The sequence below is a fragment of the Scomber scombrus genome, unplaced genomic scaffold, assembly GCF_963691925.1.
Source record: "Scomber scombrus unplaced genomic scaffold, fScoSco1.1 SCAFFOLD_367, whole genome shotgun sequence".
NCBI classification, from domain to species: domain Eukaryota; kingdom Metazoa; phylum Chordata; class Actinopteri; order Scombriformes; family Scombridae; genus Scomber; species Scomber scombrus.
Window position 1 is genome coordinate 9,679 of NW_026910207.1, and position 10,289 is coordinate 19,967.

Genomic DNA, 10,289 nt, shown 5'->3' on the forward strand with positions numbered 1-10,289 from the left:
GTGTGATTTTGTGTTGAGTGTTTTAGTGACCGGACTCACAAAATGACAATAAAAGCAACTTCCTAGTTTGCTTCGTGATGTTTCGTGAAGTCCTGGGTCTAAATCTGCTGCGTCATTAACACTCGACTACGAACACAGAGATGGTTGTAATGTCTGTACGGTGAAGTTGGTCAACAATAAACTCTCCTCCTTCTGTTTCCAGGTCGCTGTGGGTCCAGGGTCAGGGGTCAGGGGTCAGTCACAGGGGTCCTGGCAGTGGGAACAGTGGCTCATGTCTTCAGAGTAAAGCTCCACCTGGATGGTGATGCTGTAGAAACCAAACTTGGTGTGAAGCAGGTCGGTGGCTTCCTGCAGCACAGACTGAGGGTCGGAGCCTTCCTCTGAGGAAACAGGAGGAAACACATTTAGGTTTGTTCTGCTGGATGATATTTTACTAGTTTTACTCTCATTTCTTTGCTTTTCATGCTTGTTAAACATTCCCAGTCAAACTCTTTAACCCTCCTGTTGTCCTTGAGTCAAGGAGGGAAGGGAGGAAGAAGGCAGGAAAGGAGGAAGGAAGGGAGGAAGAAGGAAGGAAGGGAGGGAGGAAGAAAGAAGGAAGGGAGGAAAGGAGGAAGGAAGGGAGGAAAGGAAAGAAGGAAGGGAGGAAGGAAAGGAAGGAAGGAAGAAGGAAGGAAGAGAAGGAAGGAAAGGAAAGGAAAGAAGGAAGGGAGGAAGGAAAGGAAAGGAAGAAAGAAGGAAGGAAGAAAGAAGGAAAGGAAAGGAAAGAAGGAAGGAGGGAGGAAAGGAAAGAAGGAAGGAGGGAAGGAGTTGTTATTTTACCGACGGCCAGGTGAACGGAGACCAGCGACTGTCCCAGAGTCAGAGCCCAGAGGTGCAGACAATGCATCGACTTCACAGCTTTCACAGACAGCAGCACTTCCTTCACCGAGTTAAACTCGATTCCTTTAGGAGACCCTGAGAAAAAAAACATTAAAACACAAGGGCCACAAATTAATATAAAACATGTCCTGCAGCTTTTATATGAATGTGTGGCTCAGTTTTTAAACAGTCGGCTCAAAAATACGACTACAGAGTTTTTATTACACGTTAACGTCTCTTAAAGTTTATTTAATGAATCAAACAAACAACAAACATCTTTCCTTCCTTCCTTCCTTCCTTCCTTCCTTCTGTCCTTCCTTCCTTCCTTCCATCTTTCCTTCCTTCCTTCCTTCCTTCCTTCCTTCCTTCCTTCCTTCCTTTCTTCCTTCCTTCCTTCCTTCCTTCTGTCCTTCCATTTTTCCTTCTTTCCTTCCTTCCTTCTTTTCTTTCCTTCCTTCCTTCCTTCCCTCTTTCCTTCCTCCCTTCTTTCCTTCCTCCCTCCTTTTCTTTTTTCCTTCCTTCCTTCCTTCCTTCCTTCCTTCTGTCCTTCCATTTTTCCTTCTTTCCTTCCTTCCTTCTTTTCTTTCCTTCCTTCTTTCCTTCCTTTCTTCCCTCTTTCCTTCCTCCCTTTCTTTCCTTCAAGTCTTCTTTTCGTTCGTTCCTTCCTTCCTTTCTTCCCCTTTTCCTTCCTTCCTTTCATCCTTTCTTCCATCTATTATTCCCTCCTTCCTTCTATCTGTCCTTACTCCCTTTCTTTCCTTCCTGTCTTCTTTTCATTCCTTCCTTTCATCCTTCTTTCACGTTTTTCTTCCCTCCTTCCTTCATTCTGTCCTTCCATCCTTTCTTTCTTCCCTCTTTCCCTTTCTCCCAAGTTACTACAGTTGAAGCAGTATCTCTGTTTTCAGTCATCTGTCTCAGAAAAAATGTGCAAAGTCACATTTGCGTCTTTATACTGAAACTTTATGATGTAATGACAGAAACTGCAGCGATGACTCAGACATGCTTTTAAAAGCCTCAGGTGTTATGTGTGTTTTGGTCATTTTGAGGAAGTTCAGCGACGTGTGAAGATGATAATAAAATGATCTGGGACTGTGTGGTGCGCTTCACTAAATCTTCCCCAGGATGTGACAATCTGTGCTCTTTAAAACCTTAATGTTTGTTTTCCTTCATGTATCTACTGAGGAAGAGAGTAAAAAGTCTTAATGTGCTTTAGTGAATGAATCCATCTGTGTGTCAGTTACAGGAAGTGATCGCCTGCAGCGTCATGTGACTTTGACCTCGGCAGTTTCAGGTCGAGTCGTTAACAGCTTGACGAGCTGCAGGCGAAAATAACAGCAGATCAGAAATATGAGGGAAGTCAAACATGAGGCCCGCGGGCCAGAAACGGCCTGCTGAGGGGTCCAATACGGCCCACTTTCATTCCTGTGTTCTTTTCCTTCCTTCCTTCCTTCCTTCCTTCCTTCCTTCCTTCCTTCCTTCCTTCCTTCCTTCCTTCCTTCCTTCCTTCCTTCCTTCCTTCCCTCCTTCCTTCCTTCCTCCTTCCCTCTTTTTCATTCCTTCCTTCCTGTCTTATTTTCCTTCCCTCCTTCCTTCCTTCCTTCCTTCCCTCTTTTTCATTCCTTCCTTCCTGTCTTATTTTCCTTCCTTCCTTCCTTCCTTCCTTCCTGTCTTATTTTCATTCCTTCCTTCCTCTCATTCTTCCATCTTTTCTTCCTTACTTCCTTCCTTTCTTCCTTCCTTCATTCTGTGCATCCATCCTTTCTTTCTTCCCTCTCTCCTTCCTTCCCTCCTTCCTTCCATCTCTTTCGTTCCTTCCTTCCATCTGTCCGTTCTTCCTTTCTTTCATCTGTCCTTCCTCCCTTTCTTTCCTTCCTGTTTTATTTTCATTCCTTCCTTCCTTTCATCCTTCCTCCCATTTTTTCTTCCTTCCTTCCTTTCTTCCATCTTTCCTTCCTTCCTTCCTTCCTTCCTTCCTTCCTTCCCTCCTTCCTCTCTTTTAATGATCCAATCCACATCAGGCTGTTTGTGGCCCTTTAATGAAGTTGAGTTTGACCCTCCTGACTTTGTTTGTGTTTGTTTTATTTCTGTTATTTAAAGTCACTATTTCAGCTCAAAGAGTAGCAGTAGTTGTTCAAAGTGTGTCATAGTTTCATCCAGCATCTTCTTAAGGCTGCAGAAATCTTTAAGTTGTGTTTTTATGTTGTTTTTAACTGTTGTATTTTAGTATCTGCCTCTTTTTTATGAGTTATGCATGGTATGTATGTGTTTATATGAATTTATATATACATATAGCAGCTAATTATTTCTGTATTTTTCTGTTAATTGCATCAAATACATTTCAATAATCACTGATGATGCTCCAGTACTGATATTAGCATTTAGCTCAGTGCAGCCTCACAGAGTCTCCAATATGGCTGCCGATCTTTGTGCCATAACTTGGTGTAAAAACCATCATCATAATATTTTTCATTCCTCTCTCACAATGAACACTTCTAAGCAGCGGACACTGATGATCCCTGAGATGAATACCTTCCATCAGTATCCTGAAGACGTCTCTGAGGATGGTGATGGTGGTGCAGAGGACGAAGACGGAGAACAGGAACGTACAGATGGGATCTGCAATTTTATACTCGGGCTGAAAGAGAGAGAGGGAGAGAAAAAAGACTTTAGAGGCTTGAAACTGAGAGTAACTGTGGTGTTTTTTACAGTCATGTGACGTTAAGATGCTCAGGGCAGAAAATGGGAGAATTTTACTGTTTATTTTTTAATAAATAAGCTTTCTACACTTAAAAATATACCTTTAAATGACACTTGTGACCCAATGAAGTAACTGTTCTTAGTATTAAACGTTATAATATATACAGTGAATATTTATAAATATACAAAAAGACACATTTTATCCTGAAAAATTAATAATGAACTAAATGTCTGGCCATGATTTGAAAAAATAAAATAAAATAAAATATTATAAATAAATAAATACATTAGTCTAAACTTTATTTTTATACTATTATTTTATTATTATTTTAAAATATTCTTTATGAGATTGAAGTGACTGTGACATTATAAGATAATAAATAAACAAAAAGACCATTTTCATCCTGAAAAGATCAAAATTAAACTCAATGTCTGGCCAAGATTTTAAAAATAAATACATAAAAATCAGAAATAAATAAATAAATTAGTCAAAACTATCAAAAAATATTTATTATTTTATTATTATTTTTTATTATGATTTTATTTTAGAGATTAAAGTGACCCAATGCAATAACTGTTATTTAAATTATTTTTTAAATTAAATTAAATTTAATTTAATTTAATTTTATTTTATTTTTTTATTATTTTATTATTTTATTTTTTACTTTTTTACTTTTTACTTTTTAAATGTATTTGTATTTTATTATATATAAATATATATATATATTTTTTAATCATTATTATTATTATTATTATTATTATTATTATTATTATTATTATTATTATTATTAATATCATCATTATTATTATTATTTAATTCAACCTGGCCTGGATCATATTAGTTTTTTATTAAAGGGCCAGTATCATCAAACTGACATTTCGGTCTCACCCTAACATGAATGTGATCTATATCTGACCCGAAAGTAGATGATGATGGCGGCCACCGTGACGCCGACGCTCTGCAGCAGGTCGCCGACCACGTGGATGAAAGCGGCGCGGACGCTGGTGTTGCTATGGCCACCGAGGAGCGCGTGGGAGTGACCGTGGGAGACGGGACTGTGGCCGTCCTCATCGATGTGGTGGTAACCGCTGCCGTGAGCGTGGAAGGTGGTGGAGTGATGGAGGATGTACGCCATGCTGCAGAGAGAGAGAGAGAAAGAGAGAGAAAGAAAGGAAAAAAGAAAGAAAGAAGGAAAGAAGGAAAGAGGTGTTTTATTGACTGTTGCTTAAAGACACAGGGATCCATGTTTAAATCACTGTCATTCTTGATGTCTGCATGTTTGTATTTCCCCTTTAACCCTCCTGTTGTCCTCGAGTCAAGGAAGGAAGGGAGGAAGAAGGAAGGAAGGGACGGAGGAAGAAGGAAGGAAAAGAGGGAGGAAGGAAGGAAGAAAGGAAGGAAGAAGGAAGGAAAGGAGGGAGGGAGGAAGGAAGGAAAGGAGGAAGGAAGAAGGAAGGAAAGGAGAGAGGAAGGAAAGAGAAAGAAGGAAGGAAGGAAGGAGGGAGGGAGAAAGGAAGGACAGAAGGAAGGGAGGAAAGAGAGAGGAAGGAATGAAAGAGAGAAGGAGGGAGGGAGGGAAGAAGGACAGATGGAAGAAAGGAAGGAGGGAAGGGAGGAAGGAAAGGAAGGAAGCAGGGGAGGAAGGAAGGAGGTAAGGAAGGAAGGAAGGAAGGAACAGTCAAAACAGACGGGGTCAAGTTGACCCAGGAGGACGACAGGGAGTGAATATGGAAGCCAAGAAGAGCAAAGAGCAGCCCTGGTTTTATACTTTTAATTCATTTATTATCTGAAGTTAATCATCTCATTATTTCAGGATCATTAAGTTAAGATAAAAGTTATTACCTCAAGACAACTTCCCTATTTATTCATGCAAAGGAAATCTTTATCCTGCTTAAGGAACAAAAACAACTGAGATAATTAGATAATTAACCCGTTATCATTAAAAAAACTTAACACACAAATGTTTTCTTTAATTCATTGCAGAGCTGTTCACAAGTCATTTTTTACAAGTCCAAGTCAAGTCTCAAGTCTCTCGCCAACACTAAATCAAATTCAAATTCTGACCTTAGAGCTGTACAATCCTTCATCCTGATCAGTTAGCCTTGCGAGCACCTGCCCATGTCTGTTTTTGTGGTGTGCTGTCACTGAAGTTTGTATGTATGTATCTGTTTGTATGTTGAGATGCCCTCTCCTGAAACTGTCACCAAATTTACCTTCGGCTATTACCTTGACCTAGACCTAGATAGGACAGTATGAAAATGTATCAATTGTAGGTTCACAGAGAATCTACTGCAATGTGATGTGAAGAAACATACACTAAGAATTATTTCAATTCCATAACTGTATTTTCTTCAACAAAAAAATAATTATTTTAACAATGTTGTAAAATATAACAAAATGAACAAAACATGAACATCACAGAAACACTGCACTGCAGTTTAACACTGTGGTACAAACACACCTTTTATCTGCTGCTTAACACAACACACAGCAGGGAATGTGTGGGGATATTATAAAATATATATAAAATGACCATAGTTAACGCAACTTTGTGTTTTTTAATAATTAGTAGCGGAGCCACTAAGTTAGTGCCACTAAATAACGGAGTTGCGGTGGTTTCCTGTCTGATCTTTCAAAATAAAACCTTTGCTATTGGGCGCTTCTTATTATTATTAACAAACAAATTTGGGGCTTGTCAATTACGGGAGAAATGATGGGAGGGGTGGCGGGAGATGGTTTCGAAATATGGGAGAACCAGGGAAAAACGGGGGTGTGAAGGCATTGTATCCAAACGTAATGATCTAAGGCACTCCTGCTGAACTTATCGCACTCGCCATTGTCAATGTCTGATACTGAAGATGCGCGCTTCACACATGGCGCATGCGCGTGGCATGACGTTGGTGTTTACATCTAGCTCAGAGCCAGAGATCATACAAAAAGATGAATGACAGATAAATAATGAGAATAATAATAATAACATGAAATAAAGGTTGTTCGCGAGTCTCGAGCCTCGAGTCGAAGTCAAGTCTGAAGTCTTTTGAGGTCGAGTCCAAGTCGAGTCTGAAGTCACAGTTTAGTGAGACTTAAGTGCAACTCGAGTCCGAGTCGCGAGTCCGAGTCCCCAGCTCTGATTCATTGCAACACTTCATGGCCTCCGTAAGTGACAAAATAAGAAAAAGTATAAAACTGAAAAGAATAGTATTAAATTATAAAGTCACCCATAAACCAAACAATCCCAGAAGTACTTTAGTCGTATTATTTCTTTTTAATGTAACCACACAATAATTAATAATGTTGTTTAATCACAATCGATTCATAATTTCCTCTTTTTTTTAACAGCAGGTATTTTTATTGATTTTCCGACTCAGGAATAATTCCCAAAGATAATTACCTTCGTTTCTCCATTTATCACAACAACACTTTTTTTTAAGTATTAATGAATGTTTCCACTCACATGATATTGACGATGACGGCGCACCCGGAGGTGACCAACATCACATGACCATCGATCTCGTAGTCGTTGCGAACGATCCTCTCGATGGCTAAATAGACCAGCGCGCCCGTAACGATCCAGATGGACATGACTGAGACTAACGCTCCGAGAATCTCTGTGGAGAGAAGAAGATGAACCACATAGCTTCATCATTTCAGTTAGCTCAGTTGGTAAGAATGTGATGCAAGTAACTCTAAGGTCACAGGTTCGATCCCTGTATTGACCAGGCTTAGTTGTTGTAGACATAGACTGTATATAAGAAATGGACGATAACAGCCGTGACTTCACCCATTGGTTTGTGGACTGCTGCTCGGAGGCCAATAGTATCGGATCTGAGCAGCGCCATCTTGAAAATTTCAGGTGCATGCTGGGAAAAATAAAAACATGTATTCTACTTATATGGGCATCAGGAGGAGCATGAGGCGCCCTCCTGAACCTGTGAACCAATCAACCTGTCAATCACCACGTAGCCACGCCCTAATGCATACCCTGCTTTATCGTCACATATAAAATCAGGGAGGCCAAAATGTCCCAAATGAACATCATACTGCATTGAAGAAGGCTTTAAACTAGCGATTGAGACCATAAACACATTTTGAAAACGTTTACTGAGGTTAGAAATCAAGTGAGAAGTTGGTGAATTCTCCATTGACTTGTATAGAGACGGAAGTCCTTTTGACACCAAAACGGTCGCCCCCCTGGTGGCCTTTTGATAGAATGCAGTTTAAGTTACTTCCACGTTGGCCTCATTTCAGAGGACAGGAACTCCCCGCCTGGTTGTACAGGGAGAACTTCTTGTGACCAACAGCGCCCCATAATATTAAGGATGTGTCCAAATTAATCGTTTGCAGGGTCTAACATCAACCTTTGTGCTTTGGTTGTTGTTGATTTATCATTTAAAAACTTTAATCAAGAGTTGAGATGTGTAGTCTACAATAAAAGGTTCATTAACAGCTACTGGAGAGCTATTTTTACTTTCAGCCACTAGGAGCCATATGTTGTTTATGACTGATTGTTAACACAAGTCTGTGCAGTTAAAGCTTGTTGTTTGTTATGAAAATAGATAATTTTTCTCCCATTATCTATTTAGCACCTGTGAATGTCGGCATGCAGCAAATATTCAATTAGTCGTCAGTTATTACCCACCGACTAGTCGACCATGAAAAAAATGGGCTCATGCACATCTCTAGTAGACATGTACTCATGGCAGTCTGTATGACCATGTGGCCTAATGGATAAGGCGTCTGACTTCGGATCAGAAGATTGAGGGTTCGAGTCCCTTCGTGGTTGGAAATCATCTCTTTGCATAAGTTTCTGTTCAGGAGTGAATATACTAAGGAGAAGCTTTGACCATGTTACATCAAGCATTGCAGCGCTGATTATGGGTGAAAACAGCACAAAGAAGGTGTGTGGTGAAAGCTTTAGGGACTCACAGGAAATATGAAGTTCCTGTGTTTAACATCATCAGTAACACAGTTCATCACACCTCTGATATCCTGATTACTGCAGCAGGACATGAAGGTTTACAAGCTTCAACATCAGATATTATTCAGACAATAAAATAACCACAGAGACTCATGAACTGTCCCCATTATGGTCACAGTTAAAGGACCAGTGTGCAGGATTTAGTGCCCTCTAGTGGTGAAGTTGCAGATTTAATCCAACTGAAGGAATAAATGGAGAAAGGAAAGGAAAGAAAAGAAGGAAGGAAGGAAGTAAAGGAAAGAAAGGAAGGAAAAAAGCAAGGAATGAAAAGATGGAAGGAAGGAAGGAAGGAAGGAAGGAAGGAAGGAAGGAAGGAAGGAAGGAAGGAAGGAAAGAAGGAAGAAAAAACTGTTGGAAACGAAGACAGAAGAGAAGACAGGAAGGAAAGATGGAAGGAAGGGAGGAAGGAAAGAAAAGAAGAAAGTAAAGAAAGAAAGATTAGAAAGAAAGAAAGACATGTTGGAAAAGAAGACAGGAAGGGAGGAAACAAAAGAAGGAAGGAAGGAATCAAGGGAAAGATGGAAGGAAGAAAGAAAGACAGAAGGTTGGAAAAAAGACAGGACGGAAAGTGTTCATCCTTCCATCCATCCATCCATCCACTCATTCATCCATCCATCCATCCATCCTTCCACTCATCCATCCACTCATTCATCCATCCATCCATCCATCCACTCATTCATCCATCCATCCATCCACTCATCCATCCATCCTTCCACTCATCCATCCACTCATTCATCCATCCATCCTTCCATCCATCCACTCATCCATCCACTCATCCATCCATCCATCCATCTATCCATCCATCCATCCATCCACTCATCCATCCATCCATCCATCCATCCTTTCGTCTCTAATCTCTCTTATCTTACCTGATCTGTGCCAGCCGTAGTTCATGGTCTTGGTGGGCGGTCTGGAGGAGATCCACAGGGAGAACAGGCTCACCATCATACTGCCAAAGTCCGTCAGCAGGTGAGCAGCGTCCGTCATGATGGCGAGACTGTGAGCCAGGTAACCTCCTGCAGGGAGACACAAGATATGACATTACTAACTAACCCTAACCCTCCTGCAGGGAATAACAATATATAACATTAATAACTAACCCTAACCCTAACCCTAACCCTCCTGCAGGGAATAACAAGATATAACCTTACTAACTAACCCTAACCCTCCTGCAGGGAATAACAAGATATAACCTTACTAACTAACCCTAACCCTCCTGCAGGGAAACACAAGATATAACATTACTAACTAACCCTAACCCTCCTGCAGGGAATAACAAGATATAACATTACTAACTAACCCTAACCCTCCTGCAGGGAATAACAAATATAACATTACTAACTAACCCTAACCCTGTGAGCCAGGTAGCCTCCTGCAGGGAATAACAATATATAACATTACTAACTAACCTTAACCCTCCTGCAGGGAAACACAAGATATAACAGTTAACTAAGTTACATTACTAACTAACTGGCATGTTTTTGATCCATTTAAAGCTTTATGAAACATTTTAATTTAGTAAAGCAGCACAAACCACTGACATCTCTTTCCTTCCCTCCTTCCTTATTTCCTTCCTTCCTTTCTTCCTTCCTTCTTACCTTCCTTCCTTCCTTCCTTCCTTCCTTCTTCTTAACTTCCTTCCTTCGTTCCTTCCTTCCATATTTTCCTTCCTCCCTTCCTTATTTCCTCTCCTTCTTCTTCTCTTCTTCCTTCCTTCCTTCCTTCTGTCTTTCTTCACTTCCTTCCTTCCTT

At 40.3% G+C, this 10,289-nt stretch overlaps 1 protein-coding gene across 1 annotated transcript; it reads right to left on the reverse strand.

Moving 5' to 3' along the window:
• Positions 1–234: 234 nt before the first annotated feature.
• slc30a2 (solute carrier family 30 member 2) lies at positions 235–9,551 on the reverse strand. Its single transcript, XM_062414992.1, has 6 exons — positions 9,407–9,551; positions 7,014–7,167; positions 4,476–4,695; positions 3,391–3,496; positions 823–957; positions 235–380 (listed from the first exon to the last, which is right to left on the reverse strand). The coding sequence occupies exons 1-6, from the start codon at positions 9,522–9,524 to the stop codon at positions 235–237; spliced, it is 879 nt and encodes a 292-aa protein (XP_062270976.1). The 5' UTR covers positions 9,525–9,551.
• Positions 9,552–10,289: the final 738 nt, after the last annotated feature.

Excerpts from the sequence above, each read along its gene's own strand:
- slc30a2 (XM_062414992.1), bottom strand. The coding sequence starts at position 9,524 with ATGACGGACGCTGCTCACCTGCTGACGGACTTTGGCAGTATGATGGTG. Across the intron at positions 4,696-7,013 it reads GCCGTCATCGTCAATATCAT|CATGGCGTACATCCTCCATC; the intron begins GTGAGTGGAAAC and ends CTCTCTCTGCAG. Across the intron at positions 381-822 it reads CTCCGTTCACCTGGCCGTCG|AGGAAGGCTCCGACCCTCAG; the intron begins GTAAAATAACAA and ends CTGTTTCCTCAG.